We start from the raw sequence: 22,787 nt of genomic DNA on the forward strand, positions 1-22,787 counted from the left end.
GAGCCGTCAGTGACAGCAGAATCTTCAGAATGATTCCTCCAAAAAGGGTAAATTTCTGCAAATACATGAATGTACCAGCAGTGCGCCTCGTTCCATCACTTACCCTTATTACGAGTGTTCTAGGCTCTGTTGGGGTCACTATGCCAGTAGACATGGTCTCCCGGTTTACCGGTAGACTGGTATCGGGCACTATATCTTTGTCATATGACGATAATAACCTCCCAATTCTACTTCCATCAGTCCTTTTGTTCTCCTTCTTGCTTTTCCGCGACTGACACTGTACCAGAATTTAGGTCTCAGCCAGCTGTACATACACGTTCCTGTACACACGTGCCCCGGTCCAACGTTTACCACATACATTGTTTTATCTTCCAGGCTTCCTTCTACGTTGTTCAGCAAAACCTTTATATCATCACGGCAGAATTGTTGGGAAGTATGGTCACTGAGCAATTCTGTGTCATATTCAAGGACAGCAAAAATACCCAACTCTGCCTAGATGATATAAAAACGGCTGTGAAAAACACAGACCACAGCAAAAATAATGCACTGTATGTGGGTGGCCGAAACCTTTTGTTATCATAATGTCCCTTAGCTATAAGCACCATGAAACATATCACACAGGAACCGGTTAGTGGTGGGGACAATGCTGAGTACAGGCTCAAAGCACTGGACCATCTATAGGGGAGAATCTGCATAGACACAATAGGGTATATTTACTAAAGTGCGGGTTTTTAGAAGTGGAGATGTTGCCCATAGCAACCAATCAGATTGTAGCTATTATCTTCTAGAACATGCATGGCCAACCTGGGGCACTTGAGCCTCATGCGAGGCGCGCACTGTTCAGAGGAAACTCGTCCTTTGTTGCAGCAGTCTGCTTCGCTCCAGATGCATGTATGGGCGACTTGGTGACGTCACGCCGCAAACAGGAGGCGGAGCTCAGCTTGTAACTGAACCTGCAGCCATGAGGAGGACACGGCCACTGATCCCAGAGCCTACCTAAGTGACACAGACAGTCTGCAACAAAGAGCTGTGTGGATATTTTATTTTTTCATGTTATTTGTGACATGTGGGGGGGCTAGAGTGTGGGGCAAGATGGCTGGGCTGGAGTGGCCCGGGGAGAGAGGGGGGGCGGGGCTGGAGTGACACATGAGAGTCTACTGTAGTTACACGAGGGGCTGCTGAAGTGACACGTGGGGGTTTGCTGGCATGATGCAAGGGGCTGGAGTGACACACGGGGGCTGCTGAAGTGACAGATGAGGGGGACTGGAGTGACACATGGGGCTGGATCGTAATATGCAAAAATGTATTTCTTTTTTTTTTCCCCCAATATATTTTTGTGGATGTGGCTTTTTCAGTGTATTATTTGTGGATGTGGCTTTTTCAGTGTATTATTTGTGGATGTGGCTTTTTCCGTGCATTTTATGTAGATCTGGCTTGTTTCAGTGTATTTTATGTGGATCTGTTTTTTCTCAATGTTTTTTATATTGTTCTGGATTTTTCTTTCCCTTTAATAGTTACCTCCACAGAGATTATGTGCATACGCTTTTACATGCTCCTACAAATTTCTGGCACAAGGCCACACCTCTTTTTGCATGTGCACTTTCGGCGCGGGCATGATCTCGGCTCTTTGACATACCTACAGTTATTTTTGGGCTCTTTGCCTCTGACTGGTTGGCCACCCTTGTTCTAGAAGGTGCTAGATAAATGTTAAGTAGAATCTGATTGGTTGCTATGGGCAACATCTCCACTTCTAAAAAAAGAAGAGTTATGGTAAAACTTACCTTTGTAAACTCTCTTTCTTCAAAGTCCATAGGGTCCACAGGGAGACATTGGGGTGTAGGTGGTACTTGGAGGACCTGACACCAATAGCAAATCTTTTTTCTATCACAGTATGCTCCAGTCCTTCCACCTATACCCCGCCCACAGCCTGAGGGCAACTCAGTTTTGTTAACAAGCCCAAAGCAGGATAGGAGAGAAGGAAGACTGTTACACGGAGGAATCACGCTCTCACACAAAGAAGGAAACAAGTGACCAAGAGAAGAATCCCATAGAAGCCAGGTGATTTAGGGCGGGTGCCCTGTGGACCCTATGGACTTTGAAGAAAGAGAGTTAACAAGGGTAAGTGTTACCATAACTCTCCTTTTCTTCTTCAGGGTCCATAGGGCTCCAGAGGGGAGACGATGGGAATATCACAAAGCAGTTGTTCAATGGCGGGAACGCTCCTGAGCTGAGAGGAGAACCCGGCACCCGAAGGAAGCAGCCTGAGAAGTAAATTTATCAAATGCATAGAACGTAAGAAAGGTGTTGTAGACCACGTGGCCGCCTTGCATAGCTGTTCAGCAGAGGTGCCACGCCGGGCTGCCCACGAGAGACCCACAGTGCAATTAGAATGAGCAGATACTGTAGTCAGCACAGGAAGGCCTGTCTGTGTATAAGCCTGAGAGATAGTCATGCAAATCCATCTGGCCAGAGTCTGTTTGTTAGCTGGCCATCCCTTCATGTGGAGTCCATATAGGACAAAGAGGGAGTCCGATTTCCTGATGGAACTAGTACGGTCCACGTAGATCTTCAGAGCACGGACCACATCCAAAGAGGCCTCACCTGCAGAGAGGTCTTGTGTTTGAAAGGCTGGAACCACAATTTCTCATTGAGGTGGAAACGAGAGACCACCTTAGGAAGGAAGCCAGGGTGCGTTCGAAGAACAGCCCTGTCCGCATGAAGGATTAGAAATGGGGAGCAACAGGAAAGTGCCCCTAAATCCAATACCCTATGGCGGGCAGATGCTATAGCCAGAAGAAACAGAGTCATTGCAGTGAGCCATTTGATAATCCCTGAATCCAAGGGTTCGAATGGAGGTTCCTGAAGTGCTTGGAGAACCACTGACAAATCCCACGGAGCAACAGGAGAGACAAAGGGAGGTTGTATACGTAGAACACCTTGCAGGAAGGTGTGAACATCTGGTAGAGGAGAAATTCTGTGCTGGAACCAGATGGACAGAGCAGAGACGTGAACTTTCAGAGAGGCTAGGCAGAGTCCGAGATCCAGTCCAGCTTGAAGAAAGGCAAGGATTCTAGAAATCCTAAAAACCTGAGGGTCATAATTTCTAGTAATCCTGGCAGAGGCCGGTTTACGCGGTCTGAGCATGGTCTGGACCACAGAGCTAGATAACCCTTTAGACCTTAGGAGGGATGTCTCAAGAGCAAGCCATTAAAGACAGATGGGCCAGGTCCGGATGGAGACAGGGACCCTGAGACAACAGGCTTGCCGTAGAGGAAGCTGGAAAGGATTGTCTATGGAGAGATTTTGAAGGTCAGAGTACCAATGGCGTCTTGGCCAAGCAGGAGCTACCAACAAGACCATGCCCTTCTCTTGCTTGAACTTCCGAAGAACCCGAGGCAGAAGGGAGACTAGAGGAAATAGGTACGCCAAATCGAAGGTTCACTTCACAGATAATGCGTTAACAAAGACTTCGTCGGGGGCCCTCATCCGGGCCCCGTATACTGGAAGCTTGTGGTTGTGTCGTAAGGCCATGAGGAACACGTCCGGTAGACCCCATTTGTCGACCAGGAGCTGAAAGACTTCTGGATTGAGAGACCACTCCCCTGCATGCACGTTGTGATGGCTGAGAAAATCCACCTCCCAATTGAGAATCCCCGGGATGAACACTGCGGAGATGGCATTCGGCCCATGTGAGAATGCAGGACATTTCTGCCATTGCTGACAGACTTCGAGTGCCTCCTTAGTGATTGAGATATGCCACTGCTGTGGCATGGTCGGACTGTATTTGTTCTGACCTGCCCTGAAGAATAACCTGAGAAAGAGTGAGGGCTTTGTAAATGGCTCGGAGTTCCAGGACGTTGATTGGCAAGATCGCCTTGGCTGGAGTCCAACTTCCTTGGAAGGAGCGCTGGCCGGTCACTGCGCCCCACCCGTGGAGGCTTGTGTCCGTGGTGAGGAGTGCCCAGTCCGGGATCCAAAATGGGCGACCCTTCTTTAGGTGGGACGCCTGTAGCCACCAGGATAGGGACAGGCGAACCTCCGGAGAGAGTCCCATCGTCTGGGATCTGAGGAGTTCATTCCACCTGGAGAGGATCAGGTGTTGTAGAGGCCTGGAGTGAAACTGAGTGAACTCCACCATGTCGAAAGTGGACACTATGGATCCCAAGGTCTGCACTGCAGAGTCAATTGACACTCGGCGACTGTGGAATAAACTGCGCACTCGGTGCTGTATTACAGAGATTTTGTCTGCTGTCAGGAAGATTCTCGGAGCCCAGGAAGTCTCCTACATGTACCATTCTTTGAGAAGGGGTCAGAGAAGACTTTTTTCCAGTTGATCAGCCAACCGTGCGTTTGTAGAAAGGCAATGGTCACTTGTAGATAGCGGTGAAGAATTTCTGGGGAGCTTGCTAAGAGCAAAAGATTGCCCAAGTATGGGAGCAGTCTGATCCCCTGACGACGAAGATAGGCCGACATAACTGCCATGATCTTGGTAAAGACCCGAGGAGCTGTGGAAAGCCCAAAAGGCAGTGCTTGAAATTGGTAATGTTGCTTTAGGACAGCAAACCGGAGATACTGCTGATGAGAAGGCGCTATAGGTATATGTAGGTAAGCGTCCTGAATGTCCAGAGACACCATAAAGTCCCCAGGCTCCATAGCCAGGACAATAGAGCGTAGGGTTTCCATACGACACCTGGGCACCCTGACAAACTTGTTCAGAGTCTTGAGGTTGAGGATAGACCGATGAAACCGGTTGAGCTCCTGAACCAAGAAAAGGGTAGAATAATAGCCCTTCCCTCGCTGTGACGAGGGGACTGAAATTATTACCCCTGAGAGCAGTAAGGACTGAATGGTCTTCTGGAGGAGCAGGCCTTTGCTTGGGTCCTATGGAGGTCCTGTGCAAAATAACTGCTGGGGGGGGCGCCTCAGGAATGAGAGGGCATATACGTGGGAGACCACTTCTTTTACCCAGGCGTCTGAGGTGGTCTGATGCCAGAACTGGGCGAACTGAAGAATTTGGCCTCCCACCCTTGGAGTCCCCAGGGAGAGGCCCGCCCCCATCAGGCTTAAGGCTTGTTCTCAGATTTGGAAAGGACTGACCTTTAGCTTTTCCTTGGGGACGAAAGGACCGAAAGGATGACATCTGAGGCTTCGTAGTAGACGCAGAGGTCAAGAAAGCCATCTTGGAAGCTGCCAAGGTAGTCACAATCTTGTCTAATTCTGGGCCAAACAGGATCTCCCCAGAATAAGGCAGAGACTCCAAAGCCTTTTTAGAGTCCGAATCTGCCTTCCATGAGCAGGGCCAAACAATACGGCGGGCTACCATGGAAATAGCAGATGCCTTGGAAGCTAGGAGACAAGTATCCAAAGCTGCCTCTCCTAAATAGGAGGCTGCATCTCTAATGTGAGATATGTAAGACAGCATGTATCTTCTAGGGCCTCTGCCCAACTCTCAATGACTTTTGCCACCCAAGCCGTAGCCCTGGCAGGACGAGTAATAGCTCCTGTAAGAGAGTATATAGATTTCAGACAAGCTTCAATCCTTCTATCCATAGTCTCCTTTAAGGAGGTTGCAGTATGGATAGGTAAGGTAGCGTTCTTAACTAGGTGTGTCACGTGGGAATCCAGTGCAGGGGGAACTTCCCATTTAGTGCAATCAGTAGCTGGAAGAGCGTAAAAGGAAGTCATCCTTTTACTGGGCATATTCCATGCTTCACACATATGATCAGAGGCCCTGATTCAGAGCCGGACGCTCTGACCAGAGCGCTCGCTCTGAATCAGGGCCGTCCTATTTAAATTTGGAGCGGTCTTTTGGACGCTCGCATAGCTGTGGGTTACCACCCACAGCTTATGCGAGCGTCGATGATGATGGTCGCGATGGTTAAGACCATCGCGACCATCGGGCTTGCAACGAGACCCTGCGGTAGGGTCTCGCTGCCGCAAGCCCTGGAGTGATTTTGGCTCTATCAGAGCCAAAATCACTCCCACTGACATCACTAGTGATGTCAGTGGGGCCGGCCCCAGACGGTAGGCGTTCCCATGGGAACACCTCCGTCTGGCAGCCACGCCCCCGGCACGCCCACCAAAGGGGGCGTGCTGTCACTCACCATCGACAGCACGCCACCTTTGGTGAGAGACCCGGAGCGACAGCTTGGCTGTCGCTATGCGGGTCTCGCGCATGCGCGCGACGGAGCTCCCTCCGTCGTGCGCATGCGCATTTGGGTATCATCGATCCGCTTGCGAGCATCCTGCGCTCGCGAGCAGGTCTGAATGAGACCCACAGTGAGGAAACGCTGGCAATACTACCTTCTGTCGCTTAAATACTGTCTCTTTTGCCTTAGGAGTGGGTTCTGCCTCTTCTATTTGAAGAATAGATTTTACAGCTTTCACTAGTGCAGGTATATTCAATTTAGAGAGGGAGGTTCCTCCTCTCCCGAGGGGGAGTCAGAGTGAGAGAGTTCTGCGTCTTCTGCCTCCCCACATGATAATTCAGAATCTGATAGCTGGGTGGACTGGGAAGATAACACAGCACGCTTCGTAGGTTTACTGGGTAAGGGTTTATCTTTTTGCAGCATTTGATGAAAGGCTGTAGAGGCCAGACTCTGCACTGAGGTAGAAAGTACGTCTGCCCATTGGGCAGGCAAAGGATTTGCAGAGAGTACCTGCTGTGGCCATCCCATAGCGGGAGTTACCACAGGGACCACTAGGTGGTCCACAATTTTTGCCAACACCTGTGAAAAATAAGCCTGGAGGGGTCCGGAGGAGAGGATGTAGGGGCTGGGGGGCCTCCAGTCTGTCTCCTGAGACCAAAGGTAAGACTGCGCATAGACACGTGTCCCCTCCTTACCTGTCCCCTTCAGTCCCGGCTGCAGTCTGGGGTCCGAGGAACCCTGCTAGCTAGGTCCCTCCGGAGCCCTGCCGAGAGTACCTAGCCGAGGGCTGGAATCGCGCCGCCGTGGAGGGGTGATGGAGCAGCAGTGCAGACGTCCAGAGGACTGTCTAGCGCTGCTGCTCTGCATTAAAAATGAAAATAATAAGAAATCATAAAAATAAAACTAGGGCTTCTTAACAGCATCCCCCACGGTTCTAACGCTGATCCAGCTCCTGCTGGACACCAACAAGACTGGGCTGCTCTCAGGCTGTGGGCGGGGTATAAGGGGAAGGACCGAAGCATCCTGGGATAGAAAAAAAGCTTTGCTGTTGGTGTCCGGTCCTCCAAGTACCACCTACACTCCATTGTCTCCCTGTGGACCCTATGGACCCTGAAGAAGAAACACACAAATTAGTAAATATACACCCATGAGCGTACATTACTATGCACACGTCAGGCCTGGAAACCCCGACTGTATCACAAAATGACGCGCTTATCCTGGGGTGCCCTATGCCCTGTCCGGTAGGTGCACACGCTGATGAAGGATTAGTAAATAGCCATGCAAGCCTCACCTCTGCAACCACGCCAGACACAGCAGGGAGTTATAATGCTGAAGCGGGGAGTCTCCCGTCTCGTGGGGTGCCACCGTTACGGACAGGATGTAGCCTGCAGGGTACGTGTCTCTGATCTCCTCACACAGACGGGATCCCATTCCTGGGAACAATGTATACACAATCTATACACACAATGACTGGAGATGAACGTCACATGCTGTGACACCGCCTAAGTACTGTTCCTCCACACAGTGACACTAGACAGACGGCTTAGTACACCCCCCCCCTCCGTCACGCCAGTCACTGGAGACGGAGATATACATACCGGAGCCGGTACCCCCGCAGAGGCTGTGCAGGATCACTGTGCCGCTGTAACAGTCTCTCCGCTCTATCTCCTTGCGGAAACTCTCCATGGTCTTGTCCAGCAGGCTCTTATCCGAGCCGCCAGTGACGCCTCGGTATCCTGGGGACAAAATGGAGATACTGGACATGCTGTATATATACACCAATCAGTCATAACATTAAACCACACAAACATATTATATATATAATATCCAAATCTACTACTATATAAAAGCGAAAATCTGTCCTTCTGTCTTTCGATACAAATCCACAGTTTACAAGCGAAGATCGTGAAATTTTACATACGAGCGTATTAAAACACGGCGGAGGCAACTAAAAAAAATTTTAAGTCGAAATTAATTACTATTCATTTTTAATTAATGAAAAACCACAATTTTTGCATAGCATTCGCCCTCTACAGGTCAGGTACTGAATTACAAAAGGATTTAGCTTATCTACTATTTTTTTCTTTTCTATCTTCTCTACTATATAAAAGCGAAAATTTGTCCTTCCGTCTTTCGATACAAATCCACAGTTTACAAGCGAAGATCGTGAAATTTTACATACGAGTGTATTAAAACACAGCGGAGGCAACTAAAAAAAATTTTAAGTCGAAATTAATTACTGTTCATTTTTAATTAATTAAAAAACACAATTTTTGCTGGGCGCTCATTGTGGGGCCTCACGGCATATGGGCAGGGCCTCGGAGCAAGCGTTTTGTGTTGTCATGTTTATTATCGAAGAGAGATTTAAGAGGCTTTGCCAGCATTCTCAGCTCTCTGACTATACCAAATTACGCAACAACATTGACTCCTTTCTTCAAACTGTGTCAAAATGATGACTTTGCAAGGACCCTGCTGTACTGTCAGCTGCCAAAATATTACACATGGAATGCTTCTCGAAAAGTTTTTATGCGCAGAAAACAGGGAGTCGCTGTAGATGGTCATCCTGGTATCAGAGCAACAGAAGCTCTTGGCCGTGTATACAATGTACATCCTACACATTTTTGAATGCTTCCATCTCCGAAGTTTGCTTAACACCGTTACAGGTCCTACTTCCTTCGAAGACCTTAGGACTGTGGATGGGGAAGTTTCTCACACTTTTCGTGAGGCCTGCCTAAGGAGAGGTTGGTTGGAGGACGATGTGTAAACAAACATTCTTAAAATCCCGGGCAACGCCGGGTACTCCAGCTAGTAAGCCTATAAAATTGCATCTGTTCTCATGCAAGAACCAGCACAAACTTAATCAGACTATAAACAAAAAGGTGGAATATACTGAGAGGAGAACATTTCCATCACTGTTTCATTTCCCAGAAGAAAAGTACTTACAGGTGCCTGAAGTTTCAGAAAATATTATTCCACTTACACAGTTTAGTTGTATTGCTGACAGGTTATCATGGAGCGTCCTCTTGCATTGATGCTAACATGGCAATTTATAAATTAACACAAGTCAGTGACTTCCAGTGTGAGATGCATTTTCCAAGAAATATGACAGGATGTAACAACCAACATCTGAATGACTTTGATCTTCTGAATTTCAGGAAATTGACAACATATGTCTTTTGTTTCCTGTGTGTTTGGTTTCACCTTAACGACAATATATAAACGCCCAAATACTAACAAAGCTTTACAAAAGAAAGACGTTTAATGCCGACACACATTATAAAGCATCCGACTGTGATTGGGAATGAAGCAGGTCCGATTCTGCCCTTACCATACGCCCAGTTGTTCCCTCTTCCCTTCTGTCCCACAATGATATTGGCGTCTCTGAAATGCCTGCAGATAAACACAACCAGTCAGTGCATGGTGATATATAGTGATACAGTATATAGTGATACTGTATATAGTGATACAGTATATAGTTATATATAGAGATACAGTATATAGTGATACTGTATATAGTTATATATAGTGATACAGTATATAGTGATACTGTATATAGTGATACAGTATATAGTTATATATAGTGATACAGTATATAGTGATACTGTATATAGTGATACAGTATATAGTTATATATAGTGATACTGTATATAGTGATACAGTATATAGTGATATAGCGATACTGTATATAGTGATACAGTATATAGTTATATTTAGTGATACTGTATATAGTGATACAGTATATAGTGATATAGCGATACTGTATATAGTGATATATAGTGATACAGTATATAGTGATATATAGCGATACTGTATATAGTGATATATAGTGATACAGTATATAGTGATATATAGCGATACTGTATATAGTGATACAGTATATAGTGATTGATAGTGATACTGTATATAGTTATAGTGATACTGTATATAGATATATATAGTGATACTGTATAGTTATATAGTGATACTGTATATAGATATATATAGTGATACTGTATATAGTGATATATAGTGATACAGTATATAGATATATATAGTGATACTGTATATAGTGATTTATAGTGATACAGTATATAGATATATATAGTGATACTGTATATAGTGATATATAGTGTTATATAGAGATACAGTATATAGTTATAGTGATATTGTACATAGTGATATACAGTGATACAGTATATACACTGTAGTTATATATACTGATACAGTATATAGTTATATATAGTGATACTGTATATAGTGATACTGTACATAGTGATACAGTATACTTATATATAGTGATACTGTATATAGTGATACAGTATATAGTGATATTGTATATAGTGATACAGTATATAGTTATATATAGTGATACTGTATATAGTGATACTGTACATAGTGATACAGTATACTTATATATAGCGATACTGTATATAGTGATACAGTATATAGTGATATTGTATATAGTGATACAGTATATAGTTATACAGTATATAGTGATATAGTATATAGTGACATATAGTGATACTGTATATAGTGATATATATAGTGATACAGTATATAGTTATATATAGTGATATATATAGTGATACTGTATTTAGTGATACTGTATATAGTTATATATAGTGAAACTGTATATAGTGATACTGTATATAGTTATATACAGTGATACTGTATTTAGTGATACTGTATATAGTTATATACAGTGAAACTGTATATAGTGATACTGTATATAGTTATATACAGTGATACTGTATTTAGTGATACTGTATATAGTTATATACAGTGAAACTGTATATAGTGATACTGTATATAGTGATATACAGTGACGCTGTATATAGTGATATATATTGATATATATGCCACTTCTACTGCATGGCAGCCTTAGCAATAAGTATGTGGGTTACCACGGTATAAGGCAACATAACAATGGGCTGGCAGCGCAACTAGGGGGGGGGCTGGAGGTGCACGTGCACCGTGTACGCCGCTGCACACGGCGTCAAGACCTCCAGCCCGGCACTGCAAGGAGACTCTAAGGCGGGCGCCCGCTGAGATGTTATTACCAGAGGGCGCCCGGCTCTTCTCTGCAGCGCCGTGCTAGCCGGAGGCTGGAGTTCTCTCCTGAACTCCAGCTTCCGGCTCTCCCCACGGGCACTATGGGGGAGACGTAATGACAGACATAAAAATATTGGTTATATCGATAAAACCTTATGGTTTATAGTGAATAAATATGTTAAATAAAATAAAATAAAATTTCAACGTCTCCTATTACGATTGTTTGGATGAATAATATATAATGGAGTCAATATAATTATTCATCCAATCATTTATTAACAAAGCATTAGGTTTGTAGAAATATATGGATACAGTAAAAAACTAGAAAAGGCTGTGCTTATTGCCTGGTAAGAACACTTATTTATTCAAAGTAATAGGTATAAGGGTAAAAGTTTAACTTATAACAGAAATAGATATCGTCTTAATGGTTTATTATGTTTGCAAGTAGTAAAAATTGGTGCTGCCGAATACCAGCGCCATTGCAATAGTTACTTAAACGCTTTAAGTAGTCACCATCGGAAGTGGATATCCAACATTGCAGGGGGGCAGTTCAGTAGAATGAGAAGGAACTTGCTCCAGGAAGGAAGATTATATAGAACAATCCAAGATTTTGGAAACACAATTTTTGCAACAGAATTATCCTAAGGAAAAGTTAGAGGATGCACGAAAGAAAATAGAAACTTTGGACCGTAATGATCTTCTACTCTACAAAGATCGCCAAGAAAGTACACAAAATCAACCCCTACTCATTTCAACGTACTCAGCTCAAAGTAACCTGCTAGAAAGAAGTTTGCGGAAACATTGGCATATTCTTTTTAGCCGATGATGAATTGAAAGAAATCTTACCAAAAAATCCTAGGGTAGTTTACCGTAAAGCACCAACTCTAAAATCAACACTGGTTAAAAGTCACTACAAGAGCAAAAACAAGAACACAGATACAGGAATAGGTAGCACCTGGTTAAATCCAAATATGAAAGGATTCTTTAGGTGGGAGTCATGCAAAAAAAACTAAAAAAAGAAGAACGAAAAAAACGGTCAAAGAAGTAACGTCCTTTACAAATGAAAATAAATATAAAATAAAGGCGTTCATTACGTGTAGTACAAGGGGGGTTATTTATCTAATAACCTGCCCCTGTGGTCTACAATACGTGGGAATGACCAAAAGGAAATTACACACCAGAATTCAAGAACATCTGTGCAATGTCTAGAACCGGAAAGATAATCATAGTAGTCCTGTTCATTTTTTGGAGAAACACAACAGTGACCCATCAGATCTTCAATTTACAGGTTTAAAAATAGTAACTGCAAACGGGAGAGGAACGAAAATAGAAAAAGCATTGGCAAAAAAAGAAGCTGAAATGATATATACCCTAGGAACAAGATACCCAAGAGGTCTGAACATAGATCTAGAAATTACCCCCTTTCTTAAGGAATAATTCTAAAATCTCTTAAAATTGGATCAATACCTCTGTAGATCCCTAGATTATTTACCCTTTTCAAACTTTATCACTATATATCATTATTTATAATTTTATTTATTGTCATATCTCTTCCCCTTTTTTACTCCTTTGGTATTAGTTGATTCAGTGATACATTCATTCATTTATTCATCATTATGAGTTCACAGGTCCCACTATTTTTCTCCTTACTATGGCCCTGATTCAGAGCCGGACGCTCTGACCAGAGAGCTCGCTCTGAATCAGGGCCCACCCTCCATTACTATGGAGAGTCCTCCTGGACGCTCGTATAGCTGTGGGTCACCACCCACAGCATATACGAGCGTGCAAAATGATGGTCGCGATGGTCTTGACCATCGCGACCATCGAAACTGTGAGCAAAAGCCTGCGGTTGGGTTTTTCAACCGCAAGGCCAGGAGTGATTTTGGCTCTATCAGATCAGAGCCAAAATCACTCCCACTGACATCACTAGTGATGTCAGTGGGGCCGGCTTCAGACGCTAGGCGTTCCCTTGGCAGGCACGCCCCCAGCACGCCCACCAAAGGGGGCGTGCTGTCAGTCACCATCGACAGCACGCCCCCTTTGATGAGACACTCCAAGCGAAGCAAAGTCCTTCGCTCGTCGGGTCTCGCGCATGCGCACGACGGAGCTCCCTCCGTCGTGCGAATGCGCAGCGGGGACCATCGACCCACTTGCGAGCGGACAGCCGCTCGCGAGTGGGTCTGAATGAGGGCCCATGTCCAATTTATACAGTGTCATCTTTCACCCATCCTCCTTTTTGGAGTGGAAGATCTATGATACTTATTAGTTTATTTTTAGCAACATTTATTGGCTGTTTCATCATCCTTAGGGCTCGTAATTTGTATAACTTCCATATTCACTCTTATTGTTGTTTTTATTTCTATTTTTATTTTATTTCAATATCCCAGGAATTGTATTTAATATCGTGGTTAGGGTGTTATATGTTATATATTGTCCATATGTCTTTAGTTAAAAACGGGGTTAAGTCCTGCTTGGAAAAATATAGTGGTAACCCTTATATTAGCCCTCGCAGAAAAGAAGAAGAAATCCAGCAACTAAATCAAGAACCTGAAAATCCTGATAAGGTGCTCGAGTGTGGAATTACAATCACCTGTCACAAATAGGAGACCACTATATAAAGTTGGACGGAGGGAGAGATCGATTACCTCAGCACTCCTGAGGAAGCCTGTGATCAGGTGAAACGTCGAGGAGGAGGACTATATCGATCCCGCTATCATCACCCCTATAGACCGGCACGTCTAGGGAACGAAGAAACGGGCAAGTCTGCCGGCAGACATCTCTACATACCGCCAAAGCGGACCACTCCGTTTGTGCACAGACGCTCAAGTCACATAAGGAATCCCGCACCGCTGTTTAGCGGCACTAACGCCATCCACTGACGGAGGATACCTGAGGCTCAAAGGTTAAGGTTGGTTATAGCCTTGGACTTATTTAACATCCAAATCACGCAAGGTTTTTTTACACTGCAGTTTAACAGAGCTCTATACCACCCACAGACGGAAGGTACCTGTCAAAAAACAATTTTTTTCATAACAGGTTAAGGCTTGATATAGCTACAGTTTGTGGTGACCTACAAAGGGCTAGCAGTATATAATAATTCTACACCAGAGCGGTGTTGTTATCATTTACAGGCTGGACATAGCCTTATTTTCACTGACGATTACAGGGAAAGTAAAGCGCGGAATGCGTACTTCCCCCTTCTCTTCTGGAGGACGGTCGATATATTAGATTCACCTGGACATTTTTGTTACCCTTTTTCTGAAATCAGCACGAGACTTAAAGGTCCCCTTGTTTTGTTTATTTGTGTGTGTTATTTGTAGTGTATACCGGTATTAGGCAGCACCAATTTTTACTACTTGCAAACATAATAAACCATTAAGACGATATCTATTTCTGTTATAAGTTAAACTTTTACCCTTATACCTATTACTTTGAATAAATAAGTGTTCTTACCAGGCAATAAGCACAGCCTTTTCTAGTTTTTTACTGTATCCATATATTTCTACAAACCTAATGCTTTGTTAATAAATGATTGGATGAATAATATATAATGGAGTCAATATATTTATTAGACAAACAATCGTAATAGGAGACGTTGAAATTTTATTTTATTTTATTTAACATATTTATTCAATATAAACCATAAGGTTTTATCGATATAACCAATATTTTTATGTCTGATGTGTGAACAGGATTGCGCTGGGAATCATTTTTTCTTGTTTTGATATATGTACTTTGGGGTTTGTAATGTCCTCAGTTTAATTTATTCCATTAGCAGCAACTGCATTTGAACACATCCTTTATGTGTGATAGAACTAGCGCAGTCTCTACCAATTCCTTTTACTGTCAGAGACGTAATGACGTCTCTCCCATAGTTCCGAGGAGCAGCCGGGCGGACCCGACGGCGGCGATCACAGGAGCGGGGTTTAAGGTAAGTATTTCTTTTGTTTTGTGTGTGTGCATGTGGCACTACGGGGGCATTAACAGGGGACACTACAGGAGGACTACAGTGGCATTACCTACAGGGGCATTACCAGTGGGCTCTACAGGGGCATTACCAGAGGGCTCTACAGGGGCATTACCAGGGGGCTCTACAGGGGCATTACCAGGGGGCTCTACAGGTGGCATTACCAGGGGGCATTACTATTTGGTCACTACAGGGGCATTACTATGGGGGAATTACCATGGGGGGGGGGGCGCGCCAAATTACTGTCTTGCCCCGGGTGACAAAAACCCTAGTTTCGACACTGGCTGGATATATACATATAGTTACCACCTTACTGCATGCAGATACTGACTATTTGTAGAGACTCAGGTGTAAAAGTGACAACATCTAAGACACCGACACCTCATGATGTGGGATGGGGGCACTTTTTTTCCATGCACACCAGACTTCCTGTGCCGCTACAGGGACGACCTGCTACAAGTCTATGGTAGCACGCCGATGGGCAAGGTCTAGGGGTAAGTACTGGCCATTACTTGATCAACAACTGGTTTTGAGAATCTTAAATAAAGTGGGCCTGATTCAGTGGTTGCCGCAATGTTGATATCGGACGCAAGCGGCTGCTGTTTTCAGTCAGCGGATGCATCGTGATAGCTGCCGCAGAATAAGAGAGGCAATTTCAGAGGGCTTTCCTGGGTGGTAATGGGGTGGGGGGTTAGCGAGATGTGGGCGTGTTACAGTCAGCAACTGCCGAAAAAACCACTGATTTCAAAGGGCAAATTCTGCGCCTCCATCGGGCTGCTGTAATGTTTAATGGAGCAACCGATGTGCGGCCTGTGGTGCGCCTTACTACACAAAGCGGCGGATTAGCACGGCAGCTGGTGGGAATCTCTGTACCAATCCCAGCGGCTGAGGCACTACCAAAAAAACTCAGTCGCGGCTGCATTAGAGTCCCTCTTACAGTAACTCACCCTTTCTTCACCTGTTGCCGTAATCTCCGGATCACCTTAGGCTCACTGTCTACACAAATGGCATTAATCAGCCCGTCGCGGGAGAAGAACGGATACCTAAGGAACAAGAGGAGAAGTCATCTGCACATTCATATCCCTAACTATGGGGCCATCACTGTACACACAGCACCTTCATACCACGGAGAGCTCACACCCGTACTCCATCACCAGATTACACTACTAGCCTAATCACCACGTATAGGAAAGCCTATGGGGCCATCACTGTACACACAGCACCTTCATACCACGGAGAGCTCACACCCGTACTCCATCACCAGATTACACTACTAGCCTAATCACCACGTATAGGAAAGACTATGGGGCCATTACTGTACACACAGCACCTTCATACCGCGGAGAGCTCACACCTGTACTCCATCACCAGATTACACTACTAGCCTAATCACCACGTATAGGAAAGCCTATGGGGCCATCACTGTACACACAGCACCTTCATACCGCGGAGAGCTCACACCCGTACTCCATCACCAGATTACACTACTAGCCTAATCACCACGTATAGGAAAGCCTATGGGGCCATCACTGTACACACAGCACCTTCATACCGCGGAGAGCTCACATCCGTACTCCATCACCAGATTACACTACTAGCCTAATCACCACGTATAGGAAAGCCTATGGGGCCATCACTGTACACACAGCACCTTCATACCGCTGAGAGCTCACACCCGTACTCCATCACCAGATTACACTACTAGCCTAATCACCACGTATAGGAAAGCCTATGGGGTCATCACTGTACACACAGCACCTTCATACCGCGGAGATCTCACACCCGTACTCCATCACCAGATTACACTACTAGCCTAATCACCACGTATAGGAAAGCCTATGGGGCCATCACTGTACACACAGCACCTTCATACCACAGAGAGCTCACACCCGTACTCCATCACCAGATTACACTACTAGCCTAATCACCACGTATAGGAAAGCCTATGGGGCCATCACTGTACACACAGCACCTTCATACCGCGGAGAGCTCACACCCGTACTCCATCACCAGATTACACTACTAGCCTAATCACCATGTATAGGAAAACCTATGGGGCCATCACTGTACACACAGCACCTTCATACCACGGAGAGCTCACACCCGTACTCCATCACCAGATTACACTACTAGCCTAATCACCACGTATAGGAAAGCCTATGGGGTCATCACTGTACACACAGTACCTTCATACCACGGAGAGCCCACACCCGTACTCCATCACCAGATTACACTACTAGCCTAATCACCACATATAGGAAAGCCTATGGGGCCATCACTGTACACACAGCACCTTCATACCACAGAGAGCTCACACCCGTACTCCATCACCAGATTACACTACTAGCCTAATCACCACGTATAGGAAAGCCTATGGGGCCATCACTGTACACACAGCACCTTCATACCACAGAGAGCTCACACCCGTACTCCATCACCAGATTACACTACTAGCCTAATCACCACGTATAGGAAAGCCTATGGGGCCATCACTGTACACACAGCACCTTCATACCGCGGAGAGCTCACACCCGTACTCCATCACCAGATTACACTACTAGCCTAATCACCATGTATAGGAAAACCTATGGGGCCATCACTGTACACACAGCACCTTCATACCACGGAGAGCTCACACCCGTACTCCATCACCAGATTACACTACTAGCCTAATCACCACGTATAGGAAAGCCTATGGGGTCATCACTGTACACACAGTACCTTCATACCACGGAGAGCCCACACCCGTACTCCATCACCAGATTACACTACTAGCCTAATCACCACATATAGGAAAGCCTATGGGGCCATCACTGTACACACAGCACCTTCATACCACAGAGAGCTCACACCCGTACTCCATCACCAGATTACACTACTAGCCTAATCACCACGTATAGGAAAGCCTATGGGGTCATCACTGTACACACAGCACCTTCATAACGCAGAGAGCTCACACCCGTACTCCATCACCAGATTACACTACTAGCCTAATCACCACGTATAGGAAAGCCTATGGGGCCATCACTGTACACACAGCACCTTCATACCACGGAGAGCTCACACCCGTACTCCATCACCAGATTACACTACTAGCCTAATCACCACGTATAGGAAAGCCTATGGGGCCATCACTGTACACACAGCACCTTCATACCGCGGAGAGCTCACACCCGTACTCCATCACCAGAATACACTACTAGCCTAATCACCACGTATAGGAAAGCCTATAGGGCCATCACTGTACACACAGCACCTTCATACCGCGGAGAGCTCACACCCGTACTCCATCACCCGATTACACTACTAGCCTAATCACCACGTATAGGAAAGCCTATGGGGCCATCACTGTACACACAGCACCTTTATACCGCGGAGAGCTCACACCCATACTCCATCACCAGATTACACTACTAGCCTAATCACCACGTATAGGAAAGCCTATGGGGCCATCACTTTACACACAGCACCTTCATACCGCGGAGAGCTCACACCCGTACTCCATCACCAGATTACACTACTAGCCTAATCACCACGTATAGGAAAGCCTATGGGGCCATCACTGTACACACAGCACCATCATACCACGGAGAGCTCACACCCGTATTCCATCACCAGATTACACTACTAACCTAATCACCACGTATAGGAAAGCCTATGGGGCCGTCATTGTACACACAGCACCTTCATACCACGGAGAGCTCACACCCGTACTCCATCACCAGATTACACTACTAGCCTAATCACCACGTATAGGAAAGCCTATGGGGCCATCACTGTACACACAGCACCTTCATACCGCGGAGAGCTCACACCAGTACTCCATCACCAGATTACACTACTAGCCTAATCACCACGTATAGGAAAGCCTATGGGCCTGATCCTTGTATGTACAGCCGATGATTTACCACGCATAGGACCAAAGACACGGCTGCTGTGTGCGCTGCGGCCATTTCTGAACCAGGACTCTATGATTAATACATAGCATTGGCTGCCTATTACAAAGCCTAATAATAGAAAAGAAATAACGGAGTGCTTCTACCGAATTAATTATGTTCATCATCTTTCTCTCCCTTGCAGCAGGCCGCCATGTTAGGGGGGAGGAGCTTGCACAGACGGAATCACAACTTGGCAGTCTTGCCTTGTGGGGATTGGTGGATTTAACCACAGGGGTGGGGTCAGGGACAGTGATGTCACGGCAACTGAAATTATTTCAGCTACTTTAGAATCCATCCATATACTGTCCTCCAGATTTGGGGGGCTTCATATGTCTGGAATGGAGGGGAATGTAATACTTCCTATGTCTTATACCTGGGTACACACTAGATGATATGTCGGGCACATCGCCCAATGGGTACCTGCTATGTCGCTGACGATGCACACTCCCACCCGTCGTCATAGACATCGCCCGTTGGACCTGCATGCAGATCCGACGGACGATATCGTCAGCGGGGGGCCATGCAAGTGTGTACGCACTTGCCGATGCCGGCACCCCGCCGGGTCCCGTAGTTAACAAGGTCGGTACACACTAGACGTGTACCAGCCTTTGTTGGTTTGTTTTGGGAAAATATCAAATTTGGGATTTAGATGTCCTTTAACACTATACCATTAATGAGAAACATCAGCTGTAACACTGGGCCCCTCCCTCTTTATACCGTAAATGTCTTCTGCATTATTTAAATGAGCTGCTAATGTGGGAGGAGTTCCTGTGACACTGAAATCATGTGATCGCTCAGAGCCAGTGTACTGAGAGCTGGCAGCTAGATGATGTCACGTGACCTGTTTGGGGTCCCAAGGACCGAATTTGAGAACCACTGATCTAAAAACTTCCAAGGTGACATCTTGGGTTATCCAACCTGATTTTCTGCCTTTGCATGGAAAGGGCCTTCCCCCAACCTGAGGAAACTGTCAGATCCGTAATCCCACTGCCCATGTCTGCTAAGAGAGGGTTACGGGTCTAGGAAACAAGGCGGCATTGGCGACATATTACTGCGCACTATAGAAGAGTCGTTATCGGCTCTTACCGGTCACTTTCTGCGACGTTGTTGGTGAGTATCTGCCACCATTCCTGTCCAATCTGGTTTCCGCACTGACCAACCTGGAGCCAGATCAGGGACATGTTCTCCCAGAACACATACGTAACCTGCCGGAAAAACAGAGACATGGCGGCACCATTAGGGGTAAGACGGCAGGAAGGTGAGCACTCGTCTTAGTACATAAAGCAATATTCCATTATTATAGTGATGCCAAGGAGAGAGAGAAGTACGGAACAAAACCACACGCGTCGTTCGTCGCATCTTCTGATCTGCTAATGCTGCACAGATCAGAACGTCTGGTGGCCAACACCATGCTTCTGGGTGCGGCAGGGGGAATAATATAGCGTACACCGGATCATGCAGTGTGTACGGACTGCCCAATATATCGTGCCATCTTTGGGTACACGCATCGTCTAGTGTGTACCCAGCTTAATTCTTTTTGTGTTGACGTCAGGAGGTAAAAACTACTAATGTCGTCTTCAAGTCAAACTTATAATGCCACCCATCCATTACTAGATGGGGGGACGATGGCACGATTACGACATCATAATCGTGCTGTTGTCCCCCTCGGGGTGAAGTGCATACACTGAACGCTCAGACTTTCAGTGTATGCAGATAAATCATCCCTGAACATGGCAACCTGACGGCGGTCGTCAGGTTGACTGTCAAGTTCGGGCGATGATAGATGTTAAAAACGACCAGTGGGCACGCGCATCGCTGGTCGTTTTTAACATTTTACTGCCCAATTTGCAAGCAATTACACAATAACGACGTCTGTCAAAATCGCCTAGTGGATGGGCAGCATAAGACTTTGGTTTAAAGAAATTTAAACAAAAAAAAAAAAAAAAAAAGAGTATGGCCCTCATTCAGAGCCGTTCGCTATTTGCGTTCGTTCGTTCAAAAACAAGGGGTGGCTATGCAAATGTTCCGTTCGCACATTGCGGTCTGTTCACACCTCTAAGTCTGAACGAGCGAGCAAAACATACGCTCTTTTATTTCTTAAAAACGCCCCCTGGCTGCTCGCACCATACGTCATGTCCGCTATTTATTAGATTAATCAAGTACATCGTACAGCATATGAACTGCTCGCTATTCTTGTGGTTGGTTTTTTCAACCGCTATTTTGCGAGCAGTTCTGAGTTAAAAAAAAACCAAGTGACGTGGTCATTGACGCTGCTGTATTAATTATGCACACCCATAAAACGCCCGTTTTGACCTTTAAGCACGCCTGCAACGGATCTCCACTCCCCGTTTTCAAGCACCTTCCCCTGTTACCACCCACATACGCCTCATTCTGTCACTCAAAATAGCAGGCACTCGCTATATTGCATACAAATGTTTTTCGGCCGCACTGACTGGTTCGCGCATGCGTACTAAAAACCGTACGCATGCGCAGATGAGCGAACATCGCTCGGAACGAGCGTACTGCCGCTAGCGAGTGGCTCTGAATGAGGGCCTATATCCGTAAATTCAAAATTGCTCCCGTGCGAAGCAGGGGCGGGTCACGCGCGCGCATGTGTGTATGTATATATAAATATATTATTTGAAATAAGAGACAAAATATATATATTACAGAGACAGACAGGTATAATTTGCAAATAAATAAAATATATTGATATGAACAGTACACAAAAGTAAATGCTATAGATATAAAAATATATATAGCCAGGTATAATGCAGATATAATATAGATATTCATATATATAATACGTAGACGCATAAATAGATTAAGACATATATAATATACAAATTACATATAATAATGACATATTATAATGACATGTAGGACACAGCTATAGAGCTGATGAGATGCGAGCGGGGTAATAAGGTGGATATTAGATAATAATAATAATAATAATCACATACAGTATATAATGACATATACTAATGACATGTAGGACACAGCTATAGAGCTGATGAGATGCGAGCGGGGTAATAAGGTGGATATTAGATAATAATAATAATAATGACATACATGTATATAATTTAGAGGTATAGACTGATATAATATAGAGATAAAGAGATATAATACAGATGTACTGACATATAATAATGACATATAGGACACAGCTATAGAGCTGATGAGATGCGAGCGGGGTAATAAGGTGAATATTAGATGATAATAATAATAATAATGATAATAATAATAATGACATACATGTATATAATATAGAGGTATAGACTGATATAATATAGAGATAAAGAGATATAATACAAATGTACTGACATTTAATAATGACATATAGGACACAGCTATAGAGCTGATGAGATGCGAGCGGGGTAATAAGGTGGATATTAGATAATAATAATAATAATAATCACATACAGTATATAATGACATATACTAATGACATGTAGGACACAGCTATAGAGCTGATGAGATGAGAGCGGGGTAATAAGGTGGATATTAGATAATAATAATCACATATATGTATATAATATAGAGGTATAGACATATAATATAGAGATAAAGAGATATAATATAGATGTACTGACATATAATGACATATAATAATGACATATAATAATGACATATAGGACACAGCTATAGAGCTGATGAGATGAGAGCGGGGTAATAAGGTGAATATTAGATGATGATAATAAT

At 44.8% G+C, this 22,787-nt stretch overlaps 1 protein-coding gene across 1 annotated transcript in view; it reads right to left on the reverse strand.

Annotated features, from left to right (window-relative positions):
* The window catches only part of LOC148518679 (tubulin delta chain-like), a 56,697-nt gene that overhangs the window by 8,754 nt on the left and 25,156 nt on the right, over window positions 1-22,787 (reverse strand). Inside the window, exons 2-6 of the mRNA XM_088477195.1 lie at window positions 20,172-20,290; window positions 16,095-16,190; window positions 9,478-9,539; window positions 7,748-7,885; window positions 7,441-7,582 (exon numbers count right to left, since the gene is read on the reverse strand). Of these exons, the coding sequence (XP_088333321.1) occupies window positions 7,441-7,582; window positions 7,748-7,885; window positions 9,478-9,539; window positions 16,095-16,190; window positions 20,172-20,266 (533 nt within the window). The 5' untranslated portion in view covers window positions 20,267-20,290. The remainder of the gene's footprint in view (window positions 1-7,440; window positions 7,583-7,747; window positions 7,886-9,477; window positions 9,540-16,094; window positions 16,191-20,171; window positions 20,291-22,787) is intronic.

Source organism: Taudactylus pleione, unplaced genomic scaffold, assembly GCF_031769625.1.
Source record: "Taudactylus pleione unplaced genomic scaffold, aTauple2 ptg000200l, whole genome shotgun sequence".
Taxonomy (NCBI): domain Eukaryota; kingdom Metazoa; phylum Chordata; class Amphibia; order Anura; family Myobatrachidae; genus Taudactylus; species Taudactylus pleione.